The 26,486-nt window shown below is 57.9% G+C and overlaps 2 protein-coding genes across 3 annotated transcripts; both read left to right on the top strand.

Annotated features, from left to right (window-relative positions):
• The first annotated feature begins 1,526 nt into the window (after nt 1–1,526).
• LOC140900858 (volume-regulated anion channel subunit LRRC8E-like) lies at nt 1,527–13,690 on the top strand. 2 transcript variants are annotated; one of them, XM_073318765.1, is made up of 3 exons: nt 1,527–1,607; nt 7,517–7,659; nt 11,006–13,690. In XM_073318765.1, the coding sequence occupies exons 2-3, from the start codon at nt 7,522–7,524 to the stop codon at nt 13,259–13,261; spliced, it is 2,394 nt and encodes a 797-aa protein (XP_073174866.1). In that variant the 5' UTR covers nt 1,527–1,607; nt 7,517–7,521; the 3' UTR covers nt 13,262–13,690. The 2 variants fall into 2 exon arrangements, with proteins under 2 accessions (XP_073174866.1, XP_073174867.1); XM_073318766.1 differs by having other exon boundaries at nt 1,533–1,607; nt 7,411–7,659.
• On the top strand, nt 1,535–24,335 carry LOC140900857 (volume-regulated anion channel subunit LRRC8D-like). The gene is given in 4 exon segments (XM_073318764.1): nt 1,535–1,607; nt 20,670–21,904; nt 21,906–22,373; nt 22,375–24,335. Coding segments are annotated over 3 exon segments (2,952 nt in total). The 5' UTR covers nt 1,535–1,607; nt 20,670–20,671; the 3' UTR covers nt 23,626–24,335.
• The last annotated feature ends 2,151 nt before the right edge of the window (nt 24,336–26,486 follow it).

The raw sequence follows: 26,486 nt of genomic DNA, 5'->3' as shown, positions 1-26,486 counted from the left end.
ACAGAAACAAGGAGTCCTGACTCCCAACTACCCTGCCCTAACTACTAGACCCCACTTCCCTTCCAGATCTAGGATCTGATTGCAGGCTCTGAGATATAGATGCAATGCTGGGCAGGGGGCCAGAACACACAGGGTGCAGCTTTCACTCCCCTCCATCCTGATCCTGGCCCTGTCACGCAGCCCCATCCACTTCCTCTGTGCACTGGGGGAGTGAGATGAGCAGGGAGCCACATCCCAGCAGCCACGGCTGTGGGTACCAGGCACCTGTCCCCCCACATGCCCTCCGCCCCCATGGGTCCCGATAGTACGTGATAGTTAATAGTTCATTTCCTTGCTGTAGTTTCCCAGATCCCTGGAGCAAGGGGTAGCAGATTGGGCTTTTTGTCCCTCGTCACTTTCAATCCCAGAATCTCAGGTCCCAGCACTGGGCTGTGATGTTTGAGTAGCAAAGGGGGAGATTTTCCTTCCCAAACACCCGCTCCACTGATTCACATCCAAACATCCCTGTTGAATGAATCCCAGCTCACACGCCCCATCTGATTGTCTCCAAGATGGGTTGTGCGGAGTAGCTAGGGGGTCGAATTTCACCCAGACAATGACAGGCTTTGAGACCATTACAGCTTCTGCCTGCTGCAATGATCCACTTCCTTGAGAACATAAACAAGAGCTTTTTCATAAGCCCTTTTCCTCCCATGACAAAACCCAGCATTTAGCACAGCTCCCGGAGGGCTTCTAACCCACCTTGGGGAACATTTTTCAATGCAATGATTGGTTGCACAATTGTTCTTGTGGCGTGTTGCTGTGTGCTGTTAAACAGCTGCCATGTTCCACCCCAGAGCTGGCTGCATTTCTATTGCTGTGTGAATGATCCCTGCATCGAGTCACTGACGCGCTGTTAAACACCTGCTGCTTCCCACCCCAGAAGTGGCGGCCTTTCATTTGCAGGGAACGAAGTGATCCTTATAAGTAGTTTGCAAAGTACCTGGCATGGACAGAAGCTGCAGAAACGTTAGATTGTTATCGCAGAGGCTGAAACCTTCTCCGGTCCATGAGCAACAGCCATGGGCTGACTTCAGACCACAATTCCGGTGAGAGATTAAATAATCAGATAATTGTAATGTGCAATTACCGTTCCTGTCACCTGACCGGCCCAAACCCTTTAGGAAAGGGAGGGCCGCTGCCCACCCCCCGAATCGGAGGCGGAGAGAGCAGAAGGGATGCCCCTCAGGGTGCCTGGTGAGACTCTGGCAGCGATGCAGGAGTCCTGGCTCCCACTCCCCTCGCGGAGCCGGGGAGGGACCCGTGAGTCTCGGGTCCCCGCTGTGCGGGTCGCTGCCGCTTTGTGGCTGGTGGCGGTGGGGGCGCCGCGTGTTTGCTCTGCCCCGGGTCTCCTCCCTCCCCAAACCCAGCCCAGCGGCGGGGCTGGGCCGGAGCTCGTCAGGCAGGGTGAGTCACTCCCGCACCGGCGGGGGGTGCCCGGGAGCCGCGGCAGCAGGCAGCGCTGGAGGAGCCCGTCACCGCCGCGGGGGGCGCAGCGGAATCACCCTGACTGCGCCCCGCTGAGCCCCGGGCAAGGCAGCCGGCTGGGCAGTGGGAACGGAGAGCTGGTAAGTTACACGGGCAAAGCGGGTAGGGGGAGTGGTCGCCCCCCCCCCCCCGCGTAGTGAGAATCCAGATTCCACCCACCCAGGATGGGAGGAGGAAAAGGGGGGGGGGGGATCCGGATCCCCCCCTCCCGCAGGAGGAAAGGGGGAATGTGAATTTACACCTGGCGGGAGAGTGAGAATCCAGATTTACTCCCCAGGAAGGGAGGAGGACTACTGGGGGCAGGAAGGGAGCTTAAGTGGGATCTGGGGGAGGGATAGCTCAGTGGTTTGAGCTTTGGCCTGCTAAACCCAGTGTTGTGAGTTCAATTCTTGAGGGGGGCCGTTTAGGGATCTGGGGCAAATATTGGGGATTAGTCCTGCTTTGAACAGGGGGTTGGACTAGATGACCTCCTGAGGTCCCTTCAAACCCTGATATTCTATGACCTGGCTTTGCCCCTGGGTGAGTTGGGGTTGGTCCCAGAAAAGGGGAGAGGGGTCTTGGATCCCCAAGGAAGGGGGAGAGGGGAATTTGTCCTTAGGAGAAAGGGGACCATTTTTGGGGGGTGGGGGGAATCCAGATTTACTAGGGAGGGGCTGGAAGGGTTGGCACCTGTAGGTGGGGTAAGCAAGTGCTTGTTTGCCTCAGGGGAGAGAGTTTTGGGGGTGCAGATTTTCCTCAGGGGTGGCACATCCACAGGAAATGCATCCTGCCCCCTGTGGCCTGTTCGGTGGGACCCCACTTGCACTTCCCCTCATCCCAGCCAGCACCCCCAGAGAGGAGCAGGCCCCAAACCACATCCCGGAGCATGTGTGAAAAGGGGGCGGGGGTGAGCGCAGAGGCTGGAGTGCCTTCAGGTCGAGCATGGCTGGGGAGGTGGGTCATGGGTAGGGGTAGGGGCCCTGAGTACGGCTGGGGGTCCCCCGAAATGTGGAGCATGGGGATGCGTAGGGGGTGCCTGGGGATGACAGGCACTCGGTGTTGCCTGAGCACTTGGCTTAACTGTCTAGGCCCAGGAATGGGGGGGACTGGGGATGGTTAGGGGGTGCCTAGGGGCTGGGTATGGCTGGAGGTGACCAGCAATGGGTGGGAGGGGGAATGGGAATAATTTGCATGGAGCCTGGGAGGATGAGGGACCTGGGCTGAGCGGAGGGCGAGGAAGGAAGGAAGAAGAACTCTCTTCTGGAAGTCCCCAAGTGCTTGCTCTCCAGGCCAGGCTGAGAGGGGGACACGGGGCGGGTGTGCCCTCAGGTAGCCTGTGGGACTCACTGATCACCCCTGCTGCAATGGGGCCGATACAGGTGACAGTGGGGGAGGCTCCTCCTGGGCAGCGATGCCCCTGGTTGCTCACAGAATGAACCTCTTGGCTCTTGCATGCCAGGAGCAGCTTGGGCCATGGGGCCTCCTACTCTGGACCCGATACCAGGCCCCCCCCCCCCATGCCAGAGGCTCTGTGTGTATCCCCTTCTCCCCTTGCTCTGAGGCCAGGGGCAGTGTGCATCCATCCCCCCACCTCCTTTCTGTCTGGGAGATTAGGCATTTGGGATGCCAACTGGGTACCTGTGGGGAGGATGAGCAGAGATGAGTTGAGGTGTTCGAGGGGAAGGCGTTAATCATTGAAGCATAGAATATCAGGGTTGGAAGGGACCTCAGGAGGTCATCTAGTCCAACCCCCTGCTCAAAGCAGGACCAATCCCCAGCTAAATCATCCCAGCCAGGGCTTTGTCAAGCCTGACCTTAAAAACCTCTAAGGAAGGAGATTCCACCACCTCCCTAGGTAACGCATTCCAGTGTTTCACCACCCTCCTAGTGAAAAAGTTTTTCCTAATATCCAACCTAAACCTCCCCCACTGCAACTTGAGACCATTACTCCTTGTTCTGTCATCTGGTACCACTGAGAACAGTCTAGATCCATCCTCTTTGGAACCCCCTCTCAGGTAGTTGAAAGCAGCTATCAAATCCCCCCTCATCCTTCTCTTCCGCGACTAAACAACCCCAGTTCCCTCAGCCTCTCCTCATAAGTCATGTGTTCCAGCCCCCTAATCATTTTTCAGAGTTTTTCATTTTTCAGCTGTGTTAGTTTGTATCCACAAAAAGAACAGGAGTACTTGTGGCACCTTAGAGACTAACAAATATATTTGAGGGTAAGCTTTTTGTATCCGATGAAGTGAGCTGTAGCTCACGAAAGCTTATGCTCAAATAAATTTGTTAGTCTCTAAGGTGCTGCAAGTCCTCCTTTTCTTTTTGCTAATCATTTTTGTTGCCCTCTGCTGGACTCTTTCCAATTTTTCCACATCCTTCTTGTAGTGTGGGCTCCAAAACTGGACACAGTACTCCAGATGAGGCCTCACCAATGCCGAATATATGGGAATGATCACTTCCCTCGATCCGCTAACAATGCTCCTACTTATACAGCCCAAAATGCCGTTAGCCTTCTTGGCAACAAGGGCACACTGCTGACTCATATCCAGCTTCTCGTCCACAGTAACCCCTAGGTCCTTTCTGCAGAACTGCTGCCTAGCCACTCTGTCCCTAGTCTGTAGTGGTGCATGGGATTCTTCCTTTCTAAATGCAGAACTCTGCACTTGTCCTTGTTGAACCTCATCAGATTTCTTTTGGCCCAATCCTCTAATTTGTCTAGGTCCCTCTGTATCCTATACCTACCCTCCAGCATATCTACCACACCTCCCAGTTTAGTGTCATCTGCAAACTTGCTGAGGGTGCAATCCACACCATCCTCCAGATCATTAATGAAGATATTAAACAAAACCATCCTCAGGACCGGGCCATCAGCCAGCTCGCTGAGCCACAGACAATCACAGAGGTGCTGGAGGCTGTGGGTGTGCTGCAGAGATGGCAGGGTCCTCCCTTTCTGGTTTTCTGAAATCCCCCCCAAATCCATTGGGTTCTGCCCTTTGATGGATTTTGGGATGGTCTGAGGGATGCTCTAAGGGCTTCAGTGAGAAGGGGGTGCTGGATGAGTCCTGATCTGCACAGGGTCTAGCAGATGCTAACTGGGCCCCCTGAACTGCCCCCCAGAGGCTGGAGCGGGGATCTTATACTCACAGCTGCCCATGCTGGACAAGGGTTCCAGGACTGCCCCCATAGGTGCTGGAACTAGGGGTCCTGCCACACCCCCTGGCTTGAAGTGGTTTCCATCGTATGCAAGGTTTCAGTCTGGTTCAATGGCTCTCAGGACCTGGCTTCTATCTGCAGCTCTGCATGGGGAGTGTAGACCAGCAGTCGAGCAGAGAGTTTCTCCCGCTCGAACTCTGGCTTTCCCTGGAAAGTTCCAACCCTGCCTTTAAAAATTCTCTCTGCTCTGAAAAGTCCTGTAAGTGTCTGAATTCCCCAGATTGCCCCAAACTGCCTTCAGCTTTCTTTGCTGCTTCCCCCGCTGCCTGCCTCCCAGCACTGTCCATGGAAATATTTACTCTGCTCTGCCAGGCTGGCACAACATACAAACCACAGGGAAGCAGCTGCAGGGACGACATCCCTTGTATAAGAGCTGGCTTGGGGGTTTCTCCACCATGAGCAAAGGGAAAGGCATTTCCTCTGGGGAGCAGGAGTAGCACCCGACTGGGTTGGAGGGGAAATGTCTAGGCAAAGCCATGGACTTTCCTGCTGGTCAGCGGTCCCCACATAACATTGGTCAGTGCAATAAAAATGATCATGCTCCTCGTCCTGCCTATGGGTCACAGCACTGTGCAAAGGTCATTAAGCCACACAAGCCTTGCAAGGTGTAACGGCAAGGAGAAGTTTGTCTCCTAGAGTTGGGGAAACTGAGGCACAAAGGAGAGAAAGAAATTGCCCAAGATCACACACTGTCAGAGTCTGGAACCCAGGAGCTTTGACTCCCAGCTCCCCTGCTCTAACCACTAGACCCTGCTCCCCTCCCAATGATGGGAATAGAATCCAGGAATGTGGATGGAAAAAACAAAGATTGAATAGGCCACAAAGACTCCTCCCTAAGGGTGTACCCTGAGGGGAGGGGTGGCACACATTGGCAGGAGGATGGGCTGTGTACATGAGCTCACAGAACTGCTTCCTGGGCGTAGCTGCTTGCGGGGGTGGAGCATAAAGAGCCTCCCCATCTGGGGCAATTGGGTACACTTTCACAAGAGCTAAATGATTAAGAATCATGTAGGGCGCCAATTGAGCAAACTCTGGCTCCATTCCCACCAGAGATAAATCTGAGCTGCAGACCCTGTATCCGGAGACTTGGAGGTGTTCTCTGCACAGCAACCAGAAGGTGGCAGGATGGGGGGTGCAGGACACACCTGAGAGCACTCGGGGGAGTGCAGGGCCAGTGTGATTGAGGGGTGGGGGGGGCGGCTGTTAAACTTCCCATCTCCAGGAGTGGCGTGGGGTTTAGCATCAGAGCAGGGGGGACCAGGAACCAGGACTCACGTCTTCTATTCCCAGTTGGGCAGGGAAGTGGGATCTAGTGCTTAAAGCAGAGGAGGCTGGGAGCCAGGATTCCTGGGTTCTATTCCCACTCTGGGAGGGGAGTGGGATCGAGTGATTAGAGCAGGCTGGACTGGGAGCCAGGACTCCTGGCTTCTATTCCCAGCTTGGCAGGGGGAGGGTGGAACAGGATCTGGTGGATTCATTAGAGGGGGGGCAGAGGCTGGAAGTCAGGGTTCCTGGGATAAATGAAGAATTTTTTCCTGCTGCACAACACTGAGGCTGGAGTCTGGATTACGCCCCCCCAAATCTGGGTTACTGGGCCGGGCTAGGTAAAGCCCAGCACTGGGATCAGAGTCGACCCATCTGCCTTCTGTGACCCTCAGCGAGGGTCACCCCATCTCTGTTGTCTGAGGGAGGCCACAGGGCGTTGCTATGGTGCTTGGAACCCTGCTCCAAGGTGGGGGGGTTCCAGGGCCTGGGCTGGGTAGGGCTCCCCCATCGCTGGGCCATTAAAGCCCCACCCAGTGCCCTTTGTGCCAGGTGGTTGGGCTCATCCCAAGCCAGCAGAGGGGTGAAATCTACAGCTGGCTGGATCAGTTTTCAAAGGGATGCTGGGACTGGTAGAGGGGAAATGGGACCCCAGTGTCTCCCCTTGGCCTTCTCCAGGATCCCACTCCCTGCCCGTATTGATGTCCTGGATCAACCTTCCCAATGACTCTGTGGGTAGCCCCCATCCCATGTCTGCAGGGAACAAAGCCAGGCAGGAGGGGAAAGGTGGCTCAACGAGACCGGTGTGGGTGACCAGCAGGGAGCGCTGTGCTGCAGGGAGGGAGGTTCTCCTTGGAGTCAGTGCTGACCCTGATGTCTCAGAGCTGCGCTGGGGGAGCTATTCTGCAGGGCGCGGGGCAGTGGCTCAGTGTGGGGCGCTCTCCCCTCGCAGTCAGCTCTGGTCCCAAAGCTGCACTGCAGCATGAGACCGAACCACTGACCTTTTGTGGTTATCAGATGAGCCATTCTTCCCAGGAGTCAGGGTGTGACCCCTGGTGTCCTGCCCAATTTCTGACATGAGTAATCGCCTTCTGCCTCCCGACATCCTGCCCTGGAACTTTCGCTTTCAGAACAGGGCTCTCCTGTCTCAGGCTGTTGGGGGGGCTGTTAACCAGTGGCTGTGCCCCACCCCAGAGCTGGCTGCATGTCAGGACTGGGCAAACGATCCATCCCCATGTACAGTGTGTAATGATCTCTGGGATGGTTGGAGTTATGGAGGTGAAAGAGATTCAGGGTAGGACAATTCTCTCTCTTGGGCTGGGATCCTGCCCTCTTCCCGGGGCCAGCTCCCTCCCAATGGCCCTCTTGCAGTCAGGTTACACAGTGCTGCCTCTTGTTTTCATAATTGGGCCCCCTTCACTCCTCCAGATTGACCAAGGATCCATCAAGCTCACTGGACCTGAGCTGGGATTTGAACTGGGGGTCACTAGGGAGGAGAGGCCTCCACCAGCCTAACCCCACCCTCTCCCTGCAGACAGGATGATCCCTGTAGCTGAGTTCAAGCAGTTCACGGACCAGCAGCCGGCCTTCAAGGTGCTCAAGCCCTGGTGGGATGTGCTGGCTGAATACATCACGGTGGCCATGCTCATGATCGGGGTTTTTGGCTGCACCCTGCAGGTGGGTACCGGGCTGGGGGGGTGGGCTGGGACCACCCTCTGTGAGACGCCACCCATGCAGCAGCAGGGATAGGACCTGGGGCCTCTGGATCCTCCTCCCTCTGGAGCTGAAGAAGAATCTCCAGCAGCAGCAGCAGTAGAAAGTTCTATCCCCAGCAGCCACTAGAAGGTGATGTGCTCATGCCGGTCAGTAAGTGGCAGTGGTGCCCATAATAGCAGGATGCAGACCCCACAAACCAGCCGGAAGCAAGAGTGGAAACGGAGGAGAAGGCAGCCGGCTGGGAAGAACACCCCTTATCCTGTCCCCTCCTGCCCATCAAATCGCTGCTGGGGCAAATGGAGTCCTTTGTCCACAATGGACGCCCTGTTGCATTGTGGGAGGGACATCCCAGCAAGCACTCTGCCATGACGCAAGGCGGCTGGAAGACACACCCCTGGGGAACTGGGAACTTTGGATCAGAACCTCCCTGGAGCTCAAACGGCTGGGTGGGTGAATGCCACCCTCCTGCTAGGAGAGGAGAGGGTGGGCCCAGGGCTCGAGGGAAAGGGGAGCAGGGGGAAGGGCGAGGGCCATCAATACAGGCCCTACGATGGAGTTGCCCCCCTGATCCGGAGGTGTCTGCCTCCCCTGGAGCTGCCAGTCCTCCCAGGACGTATTGTATCCGTGCAGGGGATTCGTGCCCAGGCAGGAAGCTTGCCCCAGCATGTCTGGGGTGCGGCTGGATCACGGGCTGCCCTGGTGAATGGGATGAAGGTGGGGAGCGAAGGCTGTGGCTCAGCAACAGGAATGAAAGGGGCTGAGCTCAGCTCAGCCCGTCTCTTGTGAGCCTGATCAGAGACAGGCTGCTGAGCTAGATGGGCCCACTGGGCTGATCCATGTGGGGGAAAAGAGAGCTGAGACTAGAACCCAGGAGTCCTGATTCCCAGCCCCTCCCCCTTATTCTTACTCCCTTCCAAGAGCTGGGAACAAAACCCTGACTCCTACCCCGCCCCTCTGCTCCGCCTCCTCCCCTGAGCACACCGCCCCACTCTGCTTCTCTCCCTCCCAGGCTTGCAGCGCCAAACAGCTGATTGGCGCTGCAAGCCTGGGAGGCAGGAGAAGCGGAACGGCGGTGGTGTGCTCGGGGAGGAGGCGAAGCAGAGGTGAGCTGGGGTGGGGAGCTGCCGCACGGCTCCCTGGACCGTCGGGGGCGGTGGGGGGGGGGGGTTGGGCAGGTGCAAGGTGGAAGTTTCGCCTAGGGTGCAAAACATCCTTGTACCTGCCCTGCCTGCAGCTCTAACCACTAGACTCCACTTCATAAATGTCAGATTTGAATTTTAGTGGTTAGCTGATGGGTCAGCAAGCTTTGCATTCTGGGGTGGAACGGGGGGAGATGGGAGAATCACCCTCCCCCCATCTCTGTCCCCTGAATGAGCTACCCCTCCTCCACCTAGCCCTGTTTTAGGCTGGTCTGTCATCCCCATTGGGATGGGGGGTGCTCGGTCATCCCCAGATGAAGGTCCCCCCAATACTGGGGGGAGGAGAGTGTCCATACAGAAGCCAAGCAGCAGGTGCACAAGGCAGCAGCCCTGTTACAATAGCCATCTCTTGTGGCACCAGGGAGAATATCTGTGGCAACAAGTCCCATAGGCAAAACCCCAGGGCCACTCGGGAGGAGGACAGGAGTGAGATTAGCTCCCCGCTGGCCCCCTTTTGAGTTAACCATTCAGGCACCTGCCACACTGCCAACCAATGAGATGCCAGGGGATGGTGGGATCTGCCAGGGAAGTAAAGAGAAACCCCCTTGAGATGGTGGCCGGAGCAGGGGGCTGGGAGTCAGGACTCCTGGGTTCTATCCCCAGCTCGGGGAGAGGAATGGGATCTAGTCATGGTGAAGGCAGAGGAGCGGCAGTAGTGGCAGGCAGGACTCCTGGGTTTCATTCCCGGCTCTGCCACTGACTTTTGGGGTGACCTCAGGCAAATCCCCAGTACGCGCACATTCAGACCCTGCTGACACTGGGACCATCAGCACAGCACTCTATTGCTTGAGCTGAAGGAGCAGCTCCATCAGCTGGCACAGTAGGAGGTTGGTCACCCATAGATGGGGAATGTCACCCACACTGCACAGGTGGGTCTGGCTTGCTTAGAGCCAGGGGCTGAAAGACAGTTTCTGTAAAAGGAAGTCACGTGGCCCTGGGGTTGCAGTAACCAGGAGCTGGGGGATTTTATTTTGCATGCCACTGGGCCAGCTCAGGCTCTGCAGAACGAGGGGCAATAATTCTTTACAGTACCCTGATCAGCTCGTCTCTGTTTCCTGCCACCCGCCCTCCCGTGCTCTCCTACCTAACAACATCACGGCGGGTCCTGTTCCCTTCAGTGTCAGGACTCCTGGGTTGTGATTAGCAATGGCCTGGCTTAGCATGGGCACTGAATCACAGGAGCTCCTCGTGGGGTTGGTGTGTGCCGTGTGCAGTGCACACATTCACAGTCTAAGCTCATGGGACGCTCTTGCTGCTCTCTAGCTGTGGGGTAAGATGCTGGCGTGAACTAGCAGCTCATTGACCTTCTCTAGTCTCATTTGTCTCAGCCTCACCAGGTGCTTTAGAAACTTGCTACCTCCCTGGAGTTGGTATAATGCCCATTTTATGGAGGTGGAAATGGAGGCACAGAGAGAAGGGAGGAGCCCAAGGTAATACAGAGAGTCAGCGGTAGAGCCGGGGATGGTACCCAAGAGTCCTGACTCCCCACCCCACTGGTCTAACCCAGTAGACCCCACTGCCCTCCCAGAGCTGGGGAGAGAATCCAGAAGACCTGGCTCACAGCCCCCCCCTGCTCTAACCACTCGACCCCACCCCCCTCCCAGAGCCAGGGATAGAACCTAACTCCAAGCACCTGAGCTCTAACTACTAGACATGCTTCATCACCACCAACTGTGCTTCTTGGACAGTCTCCTTTGTCCCAGGGGCAGCCGAAGTGGGGCCAGAATGGGTCGTGCTCCAGCGGCGCAGCCCACTGAGACTGCAACTCCCAGCACACCGCGTGTCACGGAGCCTATAGCGTTCCCAGGGTGCACCTCTGCACTGAGGGTGTGCTGGCGTGTCTAAGCTACCCTCGGGGCTCCTGGGTTGGGCAAGGCTTCGGTGCCCGTTATCACTATTGTCCTGAAATATGCGTGAATGCAGTCTGCAGTCGGTGCTCAGGGGGCAGAACTGTACATGGACCATTGCATGACATACAGGGCCAGACCCCCAGCAGGTGTCAATTGGCCATAGCTCCATTGGAGTCAATGGGGCCAGACCCCCAGCTGGTGTGAATCAGTATCCCCCATGGTTTCCTCACCTGTTCCCCTCTGTGGCCATATCCCCAGGTGACACAGGACAAAATCATTTGCCTCCCCAACCATGTCCCTGCTGGTGCCCCACTCTCTGAAACATGCCAGAATTTCACCAGGAAGAGACTCAACGCCTCGGAGCCAGACACACCTCTGTCCTCCCGGGAGATGAGCGGCCTGCGCAACAACCTGGACATCCAGCAGTACAGCTTCATCAACCAGATGTGCTATGAGACAGCCCTGCACTGGTACGCCAAGTACTTCCCCTACCTCGTGGTCATCCACACCCTCATCTTCATGGTCTGTGCCAACTTCTGGTTCAAGTTTCCAGGCACCAGCTCAAAGATTGAGCACTTCATTTCCATCCTGAGCAAGTGCTTTGACTCACCCTGGACTACCCGGGCCCTCTCTGAGGTCTCTGGGGAGAACCAAGATGGGACGACCTCAAAGAAGGAAGACGGGCGGAGGAAGAGCATCAAGGATGAAATGCCCGAGCCCCACCCTGCTCTACAGCCCGTCCAGTCCATCTCTGAGAAGAAGGTAGCAGAGACTCCTGCAGTCAGCCTGCTGGACAAGAAGGAAGGGGAGCAGGCCAAGGCTTTGTTTGAGAAGGTGAAGAAGTTCCGGCTGCACGTGGAGGAGGGAGACATCCTCTATACCATGTACGTCCGACAGTCTGTTCTCAAGGTCTTCAAGTTCCTGATCATCACGGCCTACAATGCTGCCCTGGTGCAGAACATCCACTTCATTGTGCCCTGCAGCATGGAGATGGAGGACATGACAGGCTACGACCACTTCTGCTGCAACCACACCAAGGCCCACCTCTTCTCCAAGCTGGCCATCTGCTACATCTGCTTCTTGGGCGTCTACGGCCTCACCTGCCTATACACACTGTACTGGCTCTTTCACCGGCCCTTGAAGGAGTACTCGTTCCGCTACGTGCGAGAGGAGACGGGCATCAGCGACATCCCTGATGTCAAGAATGATTTTGCCTTCATGCTTTATCTGATCGACGAGTATGACTCCCTCTACTCCAAGCGCTTTGCCGTCTTCCTCTCCGAGGTCAGCGAAAGCAAGCTCAAGCAGCTCAACCTCAACCACGAATGGACAGAGGAGAAGTTGCGGCAGAAGCTGCAGCGGAATGCCCTGGGCCGCCTGGAGCTCCACCTCTTCATGCTGTCTGGCTTGCCTGACACAGTCTTTGAGCTGTCTGAGGTGGAGGCCCTGAAGCTGGAGATGCTCAAGGATGTGACCTTCCCACCGCTGGTGGCCCAGCTCGTCCACCTCCAGGAGCTCTCCCTGTTGAACTGCCCTGTCAAGCTGCCATTTGCCTCCCTGGTCTTCCTGCGGGACCACCTCAAGGTGATGCAGGCCACCTTTGACGAAATCAAGGAAGTGCCACTGTGGGTCTACAGCCTGCGCGGGCTGGAGGAGCTCCACCTCTCCGGCCTCTTCAGCCAGGAACTGGGGAGGGCGTCCGGCTTGGAGAGCCTCCGGGAGCTGAGGAACCTCAAGGTGCTCTCGTTGCACAGCAACATCTCCAAGGTGCCGCCCAGCGTGACCGACGTCTCGACTCACCTGCAGCGTCTGTGCATTCTCAACGACGGCACCAAGCTGGTGACCCTCAACAACCTCAAGAAGCTGGTCAACGTGCGGGAGCTGGAGCTGGTCAACTGCAACCTGGAGCGTATCCCCCATGCCGTCTTCAGCCTGGTCAGCCTGCAGGAGCTGGACCTAAAAGACAACCAGCTACGCTCCATCGAGGAGATCCTCAGCTTCCAGCACTGCCGCAAGCTTGTCTGCCTTAAGCTCTGGAGCAACCACATTGCCTATATCCCCGAGCACATCCGGAAGCTCAAGGGCCTGGAGCAGCTCTACCTCAATCGCAACAAAATAGAGACCCTGCCCTCCCAGCTCTTCCTCTGCACCAAGCTCCGCTGCCTTGACCTCTCCAACAATGGCATCCAGGTTATCCCCCCGGAGGTAGGTGTGCTCCAGAATCTCCAGTACTTCGCCATCTCCTCCAACTCAGTGGAGACCTTGCCCGATGAGCTCTTCTTCTGCAAGAAGCTGAAGACTCTGATGGTGGGACACAACAAGCTCTCCACCCTCTCCCACCGCCTGGGCAACCTCTCCTTGCTCAGCAAGCTGGAATTGAAGGGGAACCGCCTGGAGGCCTTGCCGCCTCAGATTGGGCGGTGCCCGGCACTCAAGCGCAGTGGCTTGGTGGTGGAGAGCACTCTCTATGAGATGCTGCCCGTGGACATCCGGGAGAGGCTGGAGAGTGAATGAGAAGAGGGGACAGTCAGCAGCAGGGGCAGGCTCTTTGGCCACCTGCAGAAAGACTGTCACGGTGACTAGAGCTGGGAAGTGCCTCGTGTGCTCCTCTCCGGTGCAGGTGTTGCTCCCAGGCCAGAGCTGCAAAGGCACCTGGGAGATCTCCCACCAAGAGTCTTACCAAAGAATCATCCCCCCAGCCATGGCTATGGAGGGGCTCAACATTTCATCCCAGTCGGACAGTCGGTGATCCTGTGTGGCAGAGCTGCCACGTTGTATCCTGGATTGCCGGGGAGAAATTACTCTATTTATACTTATTTTTTTAGTGTTATTAACAAGCAGCGTTTATTGCTTTTAAAAAAGGACAATTTTTGTGTGTGTGTAAATAGCTCATGTTTTAAAGTGCTAGATCTCCGGCACACCTTGGTCACTGCCCCATAAACTGTACCCCAGCCCACAGTCTATCCTATGAATTTCCAGGCCAATCTGATGGGTAATCTAGAGAGGAGGCAAATGTGGTGTTCAATTGAAATTTTGCTGTGGCTTTACCCATGGGAAAGTCTTTCCTCATTCCACAGCTCCACCTACTCCACTGATTCAAAGGGATGCTTTTCTGGCATCCTTAGCCAGTGGAACTCACTGTCACAAGAGGCCAAGATCTCAGCAGGATTGAATTTCATTAGTGTTTGGTCATGTCTCAGTTTTGGCAGTCCACACCCACTGTGATGTAACCACATTCCCAAGGAAGGTTGCAGCTGGCTTTGTAGGTCATCTGCCTGGAGAGGGGAAGGAGAGTTACCTGGTTGAAGCATCTAATGGATTTACAGTACCAAGAGAAACTGGTTTTTCCACTTGGTGTGGTATGTGCTTATCATACAAATTTAAAGAGGTGGGTGTGGCTCCCATTGACCCTCCCCTGTTGGATGTGGCTTCTGCTTGTGACATGCCTCCTCCTCCTTGAAGCATGGCTTTTTCCACCAATGACCTGGCTCTCAGGGGTTCCTCCCCTTAGTCCCACCTCTCTGTAGCAGGATCCTAGATGGGTCTGGGTTACAGGCACTGATTTCTCCTGCGCTGCAGCTAGCTGAGTCTAGAGCCCTTACTCAGGCAAAGGTCATGGAAGGATTTCAGGAGTGAGCCCTTCTTTTATATTCAAGGATGTATAGGGGACAGGAGGGGTGGCAATCCACACACACCTGGTAATAGCAGTGGGCCTGAACCAGAGCCCTGGCTCTGTGCAGCTGGAGGGGAGAAGTTGGAAATGTGAACAGTGCAAACAGCCTTTATCTCTTCACCGGGCTGGGTGTAGCGCTTCAAGAAACCCCAGTCTTAGCAACGCCCCAGCCACCTCGGCCGTCGCTCCCAGGACGGCGGGAGCACTCCTAAGAACTCCAACATTGGACCCTTCTCGAGTGGTAGCCAGCGGCAAGGCACCCTCCAGTTACGGGAGAACCCCCCCTTAGCTATGTCCTGGAACCAGAGGACATATGGGCCGGATCCAACGTCAGTATTATCATAGTGACGGGTAAAGGTCTCAACGGAGCAGCGTCTCCATTGTGCTGGCTGCTGCACAAACATCTCCCCCACAATGCGAGCGGGGCCCCCTTGGCACCAGGCACTGCACAAACCCCTTCCCCAACCATGACTGGGGCCCCCATCATGCTGGGTACTGCACAGACCCCGTGTTACCAACCTCCCTGCCCTGCCACAGAGAGGCACAGAGTTTCAGGCCAGAGGGGACCATCTAGTCTGACTTCCTGTCTATCGCAGGCTACCAGCACCCACACAACAAACCCAACTGCATAATGAGACCGGCGTACCCCAGGAAAACAGACTGGAGACTATTACGTGCCACAGGCAGAGGAGAGGAGGGACCGAGGTGCACCAGAGCCCGAGGCCTCCATGATGGCAGGGAGATGTTTAAGTGAGCTATGCCCAGATAATCCTGGCAAGTGCCCTACACCCACATGCTGCAGAAGCAGGTGGAAGCCTCACAAGGTCCCTGCCAATCTGACTTGGGGGAAAATTCCTCCCCCCTGTCCCCACATATGGCCATCACTGGGACCCAGAGCATGTGCACGAGAACCACCAGACAAGTGCCTGACAAAGGGAGAACGCTTGGTACCTGCTCAGATCCCTGCCCACTAGCCTGTCTCCAGCCCTGATGTGTCAGAAGAGGGAGATTAAAACAAACCCCTCCCAGAATACATGGGGAGGTTGTGGGGGAGGGAATCCCTTCCTGAGCCCTGCCGCTGGCTGGCTGAAACCCTGGGGCACATGCTATTAGGAACATAAGACCCAGGGGTGCTGAGTCCTGCTCCCCAGCAACCCCATCACACAACTCAGTGGTTTGAGCATTGGCCTGCTAAACCCAGGGTTGTGAGTTCAATCCTTGAGGGGACCATTTAGGGGTCTGGGGCAAAAACTGGGGATTGGTCCTGCTTTGAGCAGGGGGTTGGACTAGATGACCTCCTGAGGTCCCTTCCAACCCTGATCTTCTATGATTCTATGTTAATGATTCTATGATCAGTGTGTCCAGCTCCCTCTTAAAACCAACTCATCTCAGCCCCTGTGACCTCCCTCCACCCCCAGCCTCCCTTCAGTTATCCTGCTGCTCACCCCTAATCCCAGCCCTTCTCCTCCAGTCTTCCTCCCTGATCCCATAGGATACCCAACAGGGGGCATTACACCCTCCTCCTCCTGCCACCATCCAGCCCTATCTGCATCCCGAATTCCCTTCAGCGGGCATCTGACTGGGGGGCAGGGGGCTTAGCCGCTCCCTCCCCCATGCTGTACGTGGGTCCCAGGCCAGGCTGCAGATCTGACAGGAGCCAGCCACACCCCACCCACGTGGCAGCCGGCCAGGGAACACTTGGGGACGGGGCCTGGCCCCATCACCTCCTGCCCTGGCTCCAAGTCACTGGCAGGAAGGAGCTGGGGGCAGATGGGGGCAGACTGGAACTTTAGGGCCGGGGTTGAGAGTGCATCTCAACCTAGGCCCACGGTGGCTGCTCGGGGGGGGGCTTTGCCACAGGGGGTTAGGAATTGAGGTGCTAACCCCCCCAAACACAACCTATTCCCACCCCCATCTCTGCCTTATAGACACACAAGCCTCCCATCCCCCCAACAGCCCTTACACACCACACATCCATCTCAACACATACCACCTCACACCCACCCCTGCCTAATAGACCGTGCCCCCCACTACCTCCTCCATGTACTGGGGTGCCCTGGGAATGGCTATCCATTGCCATCTGCTGGCCAACGCTGTGCGAGCTGCACCCAGAGCCCCTGTCTCCTGTTCTGTGGCGTCTGTGGATCAGAGCTCAGCAGCAGGATCTCTCCACCGCTCTGGATCCCATCCCCTGGGTTTGCGTTGGAGCGCATTCAGGGATTGGAGTCCTTTTTCCATTAGACAAAGGACTGGGCTCATGATCCCGGCAGCGCCTCACCCCAAAGCACTTTCTACAGTCCCTCAGTCCTACTGCTGGCCTCGGCAGAGAATCGTTACCCTTTGGATCTACCGGGAGCTGAAGGTGGGAAGCCACTGCCTGTGTCTGTTGTATTATAAACAGGGGGAAATAAAAATATTCCAGAAGAGACCCTTGGATCCATCCCCACAACCCAGTTAAGGAGAGAACCCAGGAGTCCTGATTCCCAGCCTTCCCCCCTCCCTCCGCTCTAACCACTGGATCCCACTCCTCTTCCAGCGTTAGGGATAGAACCCAGGTGTCCTGATTCTCCCTGCACTGACCACTGAGCCCCACTGACGGCCTACAGCTGGGAACAGAATCCACCAGGAGTTCTGCCTCTCAGGCCTTGGTCTGGTGGCTGGAGAGTGGGGAGCTGAGATTCAGGACTGCCTGCATCCTGTTGCCAGCTCTGTTGCTGACATGCTTTGTGACCTTCAGCCTTCTGTGCCTCAATTTCCCCATCTGTCCAAGGGGAGGGGTGGTCATTACCCCAGCAGTGGGTCTAATGAGGGAAGTGCTTTGGGTTAGAGTTGGCTGGATCCTTTTGCTAACACAGCTCTTCCCAGCCGGCCCATGAAACAAATGAGGAAGTCACGCTCCCTCCTTCCACAATCCTTCCGCTGCTCCCTGGAGCTGCCATAGAGACAGGAGAGAGAGAGCCACTCCAATGGGCCGGATGTGGACAATCCAGGCCCCCAGCCAAGACTCGGGGGTGCTGGAGGAGACTCTTCCCTGTAGAGAAGAGACTTGGTGGAGCAAGGATCTAGGGCAAGCGGCAGCCCCAGGCTCAGCAGCAGGTGAGCGGAAGGGGCCTGGATGAGGAGAGGCAGGAGGTGGGAAGGAAAGGGTTCGAGGTTCTCTGGGGCTGTTCCCCGGGCCAGAGAGGGGGGCCAGACCCCCTGCTGCCGGGCAGGATCGGGCCTGAGCAGGTGGGGAGGCTGCTGGGTATGAGTAAGGGGCTCCCCCTGGGATTGGTGTGGGGCAGGGAGCGGTTAGCAGAGCTGAGGGGCAATAAAGAACTCAAGTTAGTTAGTTGCAGGGAGAGAAAACTTTGTTCTCTTCTGGGTCATGGGCCATTCCTCTCCCTCTTTCTCTCTCCTTCTTCCAGTCTTTCTCTCTCGTTCCCTTTTCTCCCCCCAAAAAACATCCCTGGACTAACCCCAAAGGGGGCCAGAGCCAGAGCCAGCTGTTCAAGAGGGTGTCCCACGGCGACAGGGATCCGGCCCCATGGAGACGGGGATCTGGTTCTGTTTCCGCAGGAGTGGGGAGGGCGCGAGCTACTTCTGTAGCTGGGAGGAGGTACCTGCACCACCCTGGGTGCTGGGAAAGGTTTCGGAGGGGGGAGGGTGCTGGTGATAAATCCAGCTGGTAGGAGCAGCTGGCTGGTTGGGGAAAACGGTCTCATTCAGAGCACTGGAGGGGGCAGGGATCCGAGCCGGTTTACATGCCTTGCCCCAGGTAAGCAGGTGGCCAAGGGCAGCTGTGTGGTTAGCGCATTGGCCTGTGGTTCTGGAGTCCTGGCTCTGCCAGCCACTCCCTGTGTGAGGCTGGACACATCACGGCATCGCTCCGGGCTGCCCGTGGTGAGACAGGTGCGGGGATTCGTCCCCTGGCTGGGACATTGTCAATTCTTTCTAATGAGAAGGCAAAGAATTGTTAGAATTGCATTTAATTCTCTCACCCCAACTGCACTTCATATGGTTTGGAACAATAACCGTCCCAGCAACGGTCCTGACACTCAGCCCCCGCTGCTGTAACCGTCAGACCCCACTCCCCTGCCAGAGCTGGGGAGAGAGCCCAGGAGTCCTGACTCTAGGCCACACCACTCCATTTAAGGTCTAGCCTTTCGGATGTCAGTGGTTCACTCTCCTGGCATGAGATCAGGGTGGATCTGAGCAGGGTGGAGGGAAATCAGGGGACGAAGTGAGCGATGTCCTTCGTGGGAGGAGAGGAGAAGGCTCGTAAGTCTAAGGCCTAACAGGGAGACTGTCAAGGCTCCATTGGTCCTTCTCAGCCCTGCTAGGGAGGGATGGGGTGTGCATGAGCTCAGACTCTGGGAGGTGAAATACCTTCCTCCATTGGCGCCTGATGCTGGCTTGGGCTCCCAAGAGACGAGATGCCTGGATTCAGGTGCCCCACGTGAGAGGGGGCTGGTTCTGCCAGGAGGAGCTGGGCACTTTGCACATCCACCTCCTGTGAACAGAGCAGCGATTCATATGCAGAGCCAGGACTGCACCTCTTGCCCGACAGCATCAGGAAGCCAGGCAGCTGCCTCATAAGCTAAGGGAGCCACTCCCAGAGCCAGCAGCAGCAGTAAGTCCTTTGTCCCTTTGGTGAGAGCATCATGGGAAGGTGCTAGGCCCTCCCTGAGACACAAAGTCAGGATACCACTCCATAGGCAGAGTGCAACATTTAACCCCTCCTCTGCTACATCATTTCAGTGCTGGTTCGCCTCCTCTCGCCCACTCCTGTGCATTCAAACTGCAGGGCAGCCCTTCTGCCAAGTTTCTCGCTCTCTCTGTTGGGCAGGATCCTGTGGGGAGGTGGCAGAGCAAAGGGCTACAGTGGCAAGATGGTTATTAAGGGGATCACCTGGTCCAGACCTCTGAATCTACCAACCCCAGGAGTGGGTGGCCAGAGGGACTGCAGGCTGGTACTGCTACACCCCCGCTTTTAAACAATCCCCAAGGGGTCCCACTCTTCCTTTAGGTTAGCCCACGCAACCTCCCCGTCTCTGAGACTGAGCCGCTGGGCTCCAGCCGTACTGCTTCACCCCATGGAGCTTTGCCCAGAGAGTCCAACTGGGACATATGCCGGGCCAGAGACTTGCTCACTCCTCAGGGTCCAACGCACCCTGGGAAAGATTTGCAGTGACACCAAGCAGCCTTTACAAACAGTCGGGTCTATTACAACAGCACGGGAAGTCCTTAGGCGAGCACAGAGAAGCAAAGGTTAAGACATATCCACCTCGCCAAGCCAGCACCCCACCCAGCCAAGCAGCCGTGGGCTCCATTTCAGGCTCTCTCTCTGTCAGACCCAGGTGAGAGCCCTGGCTACAGCACTTCCCCTGCCACTTCTTCCCTTTGTTCTTGAGCTGGGGCCTTGGACTGGCAAGTGGAGAAGTGGGGAACTCCCCCTGGTTGCTAGCTGTGGATGTGCTGGCCGCTGGGGTTCCCACTATCTTTTTGGTTTCCAGCCAGTCCTTCAGTGAGCCATTCAGTCCACCCCAGACAGCCAGGTGAGACACATGCCTCAGGGCTCGTGTCCTGGCCCTTTCCCCCACTGGTTAGCGATGCAAAGTACGGAGGGAAACTGAGGCACACACAGCAAAAAAATTCCCACTTCATCACAGGGCCCCAGCTGAGCTCTGGGTTCTCAGCTTCTTTGACCAGCAGGCCCTCAAATGTCCCCTAGAAGACAGAGGCAAGAGGAGAAGGGCGGAACCTCATCACTGAGCAAACATGGAAGCAGCATGTGTGCTGGCCCTTTCGCGGGGTGGCAAGAGGGCAGGGGACCCTGGGGAACGCCCAGCACCCACCCCTCATGTCTCTTCACTATCTTTGAACCTCCACATTCAAGGCTTTCTATGCCATTAACTGTTTCTCTGTTAGGTGTATTATGGTAGCACTTAGAGGTTCCATTGTGTCAGGTGTTGCACAGACACACAGTGAGAGACAGTCCCTGTCCCAGCTGAGATCAGGGCCCCCTGTGCAGGGTGCTGCACAGATACCCAGTCAGAGACAGTCCCTGGTCCAAAGAGCTCACAGATTAAATGGGCAAAGGAAGGATCATTATCCCATTCTACAGATGGAGAAACTGAGGCACAGGGAGACAAAGTGATGTGACCAAGATCCCAGAGGGAGTCTGTGGCAGAGCCAGGATCTCCCAAGGACCAACCCAGGCTCAGAACACCTCTAAGCCACTGACCCTTATCCTTTCCCTCCCACCAGCCATGTTTTCCCTGACGGAAGTGGCCTGCCTGAGTGACGGCCGGGCCCCGTTCAGTACTCTGAAGCCCTGGTGGGACGTTTTCACCGACTACTTGGTCCTGGCAATGTTGGCCATCTCCATCATCGCAGGGACCCTGCTGATCTCCACAGATCAGGTGGTGTGCCTGCCTGTCGGCAGGACCAGCATGGCTGCAAGTGGGTCCCCAGCTCCCAGACCTGCCTTAGGGCCTCTGGATGGCCCAGAACCCGAGGCTTCTCCGGTCGGCACCAGGAGGAAACTTCCTGCTGCCCACAGTGGACACCCAACCAACCTTGACTACCAGCAGTACCTGTACATTGGCCAGGTCTGCTACCACCAGGCGCTGCCGTGGCACTCCAAGTACTCCCCATACCTGGCCCTCCTGCACGCGCTGCTCTTGATGGTCTGTAACAACTTCTGGTTCATATACCCCAAGACGTCCTCCAGGATCGAGCTGTTCCTCTCCATCCTCCGGAAGTGCTTCCACTCACCCTGGACAACCAAGGCTCTCTCGGAGACAGCCTGCCAGCCCTCGGAAGGCAAGCTTGGCCGGATGAAACCCTGCTCTGCCCAGATCTCTCAGGTTGGCGCTGGCTCTCAGGCGGAGCAGGCATCCTCCTTCCCTAGCGCCACCATCCTGGACCGGAAGGACAGGGAGCAGGCCAAGGCACTCTTTGAGAAGATCCGCACCTTCCGGGCGCACACTGAAGCTGCCAGCCTCCTCTACTGGGTCTACGTGGGGCAGACGGTGTTCAAGGTGGCAAAGCTCTTGGCCGTGCTGGGCTACACCTCCAGCTCTGCCGGCACCATTGCTTTCAGGCACATGTGCCGGCCGGGCCTGGAGGACCTCGCTGGCCACGCCACCTTCTCCTGCACCCACAGCCTGGCCTACATCCTGCAGAAGCTGCTGCTGAGCTACCTGGCCCTGGTGCTGCTCAGTGGGCTGGTGGGGGTCTACACCCTCTACTGGCTCCTCCGGAGGCCGCTCAGGGAGTATTCCTTTGGGCGAGCCAGCGAGGAGAGCAGCTTCAGGTCTGTCCCCAATGTCTGCAATGACTTGGCCTTCCTGCTGCACATGGCTGACCAATATGACCCGCTCTGCTCCAAGAGGATTGCCATCTTCCTCTCCACCATCAGCGAGAGCCAACTGCTGGAGATCGGACAGGAGCACCGCAGGGACTATGAGGAGCTGCGGCGGCAGGTGGGGAGGGACGCCTTGGGGCCGGCTGGAGCTGAGGCTCTGTGCCCTTCCGGCTCTGCCCCAGGCTGTCAATAAGAAGGCAGACCTGGAGGTGCTGCGGCTGGAGTGCATGGTGGAGGTGAAGCTCTCTGCCAAGGTGGCCCAGATGGGGGCGCTGTCTGAGCTGCAGCTGTACCGCTGCCCAGCCACGATGGAGCCCATGGCCTTGGCTTTCCTGCAGGAACGGCTCAGGGGGCTGCACGTCCAGTTCACTGACATCACCAAGATCCCCTCCTGGCTTTACTCCTTGAAGAACTTGCATCAGCTGCATCTCTCCAGTCACCTCTGCTCCAATGTGCTGGCCCTGGAGGTTCTCTGGGAGCTCCAGAGCCTGGAGATTTTGCTGCTCCAGACCAAGCTGACCAAGCTTCCTTGCTCTATGTCCACCCACCTCCGCCATCTCTGCATCCAGAACGACGGGACCAAGCTGGAGGCACTGGGCGGTCCTGAAGAAGACAAGCAGCCCCCAGCAGCTGGAGAGGATCCCACCGCTGGTCTGGCACGTAACCGGCCTGCAGAGGCTGGGTCTGCGTTCCAGCGGCATCCGCAGCCTTGAGGAGGGGACTGGCTTCCAGCATCTGGCACAGCTCACCAGCCTGAAGCTGCGGCACAACTGCATCGCCACCCTGTCCGCTTCCACTGGGGCAGCGGGCAGCCTGGAGGAGCTGGTGCTATCCCACAACGAGCTGGAGTCTCTGCCCCATGCCTTCTTCACCCTGAAGAGACTCAGGCACCTGGACCTCAGCCACAACCTCCTTCGTCTCCTCCCCGCGGAGATTGGCCAGCTGGGGACGCTGCAGCACCTCTCCATCACCGGCAACAGGATCAGGGCACTGCCCAGCCAGCTCTTTGCCTGTCTGGAGCTAACATCTTTGCAGCTGGCGGACAACGCTTTGACCACGGTGCCGGCTGAGATCGGGAGGTTGGTGCTACTCTCCAGGCTGGAGCTGACAGGGAACCCCTCGGAGTCACTCCCACTTAAGCTAGGCTGCTGCTCCCTGCTTAAGCAGACTGGGCTGAGTGTGGACAACATCCTCTTCGAGACCCTGCCGTCTCATGTGAATCAGGTGCTCGCCACACCCGTCTCTGCTCTCTCCCCCGAGAGGCCTTTGGCTGCTCCAGAAACGTCCCTGGGGGGTGGACAGCTGGGGAGCCTGTTATGTGGCTGGTCTGTAGCTCCGGGGCACAGGGAGGAGATCTTGGTTAGCAGCAGCAAGTGGACAGAGCCCAGGCACCGGGTCTCCGGAGACCTTGCTGGTCATGGAGCCCCCTTGTCCAGGTGGCTGCATCTGTACCAAGTACAGCACCTGCTGCATCATAACCACAGAGCAAAATCTAGCCCCCACCCAAGTAGGGCAACCCTGGCCCATGCTCCTTGCTCACAAAGGGGCTTGGGTGCAGCTGAATCTGGGGTGGCAACTGAAGGGGGGCAGCCCAGGTTGGGGGGATGGGCTCTCCCTGCACAGCCCAGCTGGATGGTGTCTCCCTGGACAACCGGGCTTAGGAGAAGGGTCAGGGAAGCCACAGCAGCTGGAAGATCAGCTGCCCTGTGGATCCATAGCCTGTTACACCTGCAGAACCAGGAGATCTGCTGTGGAGGGGCTACAGGGCCACCCTATGGCCTAGAGGAGGAACGACACCTTCCCCAAAATACCCAGTGCTTCCCCCCTGGATATGAGGCAGCAAGGAGGATATGACCCAAGTCAGCACAGATAAGCTCCTTACCTCCTCTCACACCATGGGACACTGGGCTAGAGGGGGCTCCATTAATCAGTGTGGACACCAGCCCCTTGAAATCCTCACATGAAACACTGGAATAGCCAGACTGGATTGCAGCAGGGGGCGCATCTAGCCCAGACTCCTACGGTGGCCGACACCAGCGACTTCAGAAGAAGGTGGAAGGAGGCACCCAGTGGACAGCAATGGAGTAACCTGGACCCAGGGGAAGATTCCTCCTAGCCCCCAACAGCCCATGCCCTGGAGCAGCAAATCTGTCCCTAAACTCCACTGTGTTGTAGTATTTGCCATTCTAACTCTGGACGTTTCCGTTACCCGTGGAAACATCCAAACCTGCCTTGTTCCTGGCTTCAGTGGTACCTTGTGGCAGTGAGTTCCACTGGCTTATTAGGGAGCAGCAAGAGCTTAGAGCCCCACAAGGCACACATTTCAAATGCAAGGGAGAGGGGGACGAGGACAAGGGAGGGAATCTCTTAGCCAAACTAAAAACAAAACGAGTCATGTGTCCGTGCACCGTTTCTCCGATGCGGCCACCGTGGCCGCCTGTGGCCACCAGGGGGTTTCCCTGCGGCCAAGGCAGTTTCCTGTGCAGCATCAGCCCCTCCCCGTCCGCCCTGTTGCTCCGGCATGTGCTGCCTCTCTGGAGACATAGGGGGGACACACAACGCTTAAGGGGCAGGTGAGGAGGCGGCAGCGGGGGGGGGGTGATGAGGCCAGTGGCGGGTGGGGGGCCCTGGCGGAGGAGTAAGGAGGCGAGCGGCCAGCCAGCAGCAGGGTGAGGGGGGCGGGTGGGAATCTGGCTGCGAGCGGGGGGAGGGGGGCTGAGGAGGTGGGAGGAGAGTGGCGGTGGAGTGAGGAGGCAAGCCGGGCGGGGGGGGGGTGAGGTGGTGGGAGGTGAGCGGGGGTGGAGTGAGGAGGAGGAAAGCAAGCGGGGGTGGAGAGAGGTGGTGGGAGGCTAGTGGGGGTGGAGTGAGGAGGTGAGTGGAGGTGGAGTGAGGAGGCGGGAGGCGAGCGGGAGTGCAGAGAGGTGGTGGGAGGCGAGCGGGAGTGCAGAGAGGTGGTGGGAGGCGAGCGGGGGTGGAGAGAGGTGGTGGGGTGGAGTGAGGAGGCGGGAGGCGAGCGGGAGTGCAGAGAGGTGGTGGGAGGCGAGTGGGGGTGGGGAGAGGTGGTGGGGTGGAGAGAGGTGGTGGGAGGCGAGCGGGGGTGGAGAGAGGTGGTGGGGTGGAGAGAGGTGCTGGGAGGCGAGCGGGGGTGGAGAGAGGTGGTGGGAGGCGAGCGGGAGTGCAGAGAGGTGGTGGGAGGCGAGCGGGAGTGCAGAGAGGTGGTGGGAGGCGAGCGGGAGTGCAGAGAGGTGGTGGGAGGCGAGCGGGGGTGGAGAGAGGTGGTGGGGTGGAGTGAGGAGGCGGGAGGCGAGCGGGAGTGCAGAGAGGTGGTGGGAGGCGAGCGGGGGTGGAGAGAGGTGGTGGGGTGGAGTGAGGAGGCGGGAGGCGAGCGGGAGTGCAGAGAGGTGGTGGGAGGCGAGTGGGGGTGGAGAGAGGTGGTGGGGTGGGGAGAGATGGTGGGAGGCGAGCGGGGGTGGAGAGAGGTGGTGGGGTGGAGTGAGGAGGCGGGAGGCGAGCGGGAGTGCAGAGAGGTGGTGGGAGGCGAGCGGGAGTGCAGAGAGGTGGTGGGAGGCGAGCGGGAGTGCAGAGAGGTGGTGGGGTGGAGAGAGGTGCTGGGAGGCGAGCGGGGGTGGAGAGAGGTGGTGGGGTGGAGTGAGGAGGCGGGAGGCGAGCGGGAGTGCAGAGAGGTGGTGGGAGGCGAGCGGGGGTGGAGAGAGGTGGTGGGGTGGAGAGAGGTGCTGGGAGGCGAGCGGGGGTGGAGTGAGGAGGTGAGTGGAGGTGGAGTGAGGAGGCGGGAGGCGAGCGGGAGTGCAGAGAGGTGGTGGGAGGCGAGTGGGGGTGGAGAGAGGTGGTGGGGTGGGGAGAGATGGTGGGAGGCGAGCGGGGGTGGAGAGAGGTGGTGGGGTGGAGTGAGGAGGCGGGAGGCGAGCGGGAGTGCAGAGAGGTGGTGGGAGGCGAGTGGGGGTGGAGAGAGGTGGTGGGGTGGAGTGAGGAGGCGGGAGGCGAGCGGGAGTGCAGAGAGGTGGTGGGGGTGGAGAGAGGTGGTGGGAGGCGAGCGGGGGTGGAGAGAGGTGGTGGGGTGGAGAGAGGTGGTGGGAGGCGAGAGGGGGTGGAGAGAGGTGGTGGGAGGCTAGCGGGGGTGGAGAGAGGCGGTGGGGGTGGAGAGAGGTGGAGAGAGGTGCTGGGGGTGAAGTGAGGAGGCGAGCAGGGGTGCAGAGAGGTGGCGAGGGTGGAGTGAGGAGGCGGGAGGTGAGCGGGGAAGCCCTGGGCTGGCCGCAGCCATGAGACCCACCCCCCCGCACCTGCCCGGAGGAGCCCTGGGCTCACCGAAGCCCGAAGTGCCTCCCGCTCCCTCATCCAGAGGAGCTCTGGGCTGGCCGAAGACCCGAGCCCCCGCACCTGCCGGAAGGAGCCCCTGGCCAGCCGCAGCCGTGCCTCCCTTCCTCTCCCCTCCCCTCTCCTCCCCAGACCAAGCCACCCAGATATGTTTTTAATTATTATTTGGACTTCTATTATGTAAAAGCATTTTAAAATTTACTTCAGAATTGTTATACAACCACTTTTACCAAAAAAAGCAAAAGAAACAATAATAAAAAAGACAAGAACGTGCAAAGCACCTTCTTTGTGTTTCTGTTCTGTTAGGTCCAGTAAAGAATAGAGATAACTGTGCATGTTTTTATTGTTGGGTCTGCAAAAAAAACCCAACCCTGACATAAATA

Source organism: Lepidochelys kempii, chromosome 20, assembly GCF_965140265.1.
Source record: "Lepidochelys kempii isolate rLepKem1 chromosome 20, rLepKem1.hap2, whole genome shotgun sequence".
In the NCBI taxonomy this organism is placed as follows: Eukaryota; Metazoa; Chordata; order Testudines; family Cheloniidae; genus Lepidochelys; species Lepidochelys kempii.
Note: the sequence above shows the minus strand (reverse complement) of the source record. Positions and strands in the feature narration are given on the sequence as shown.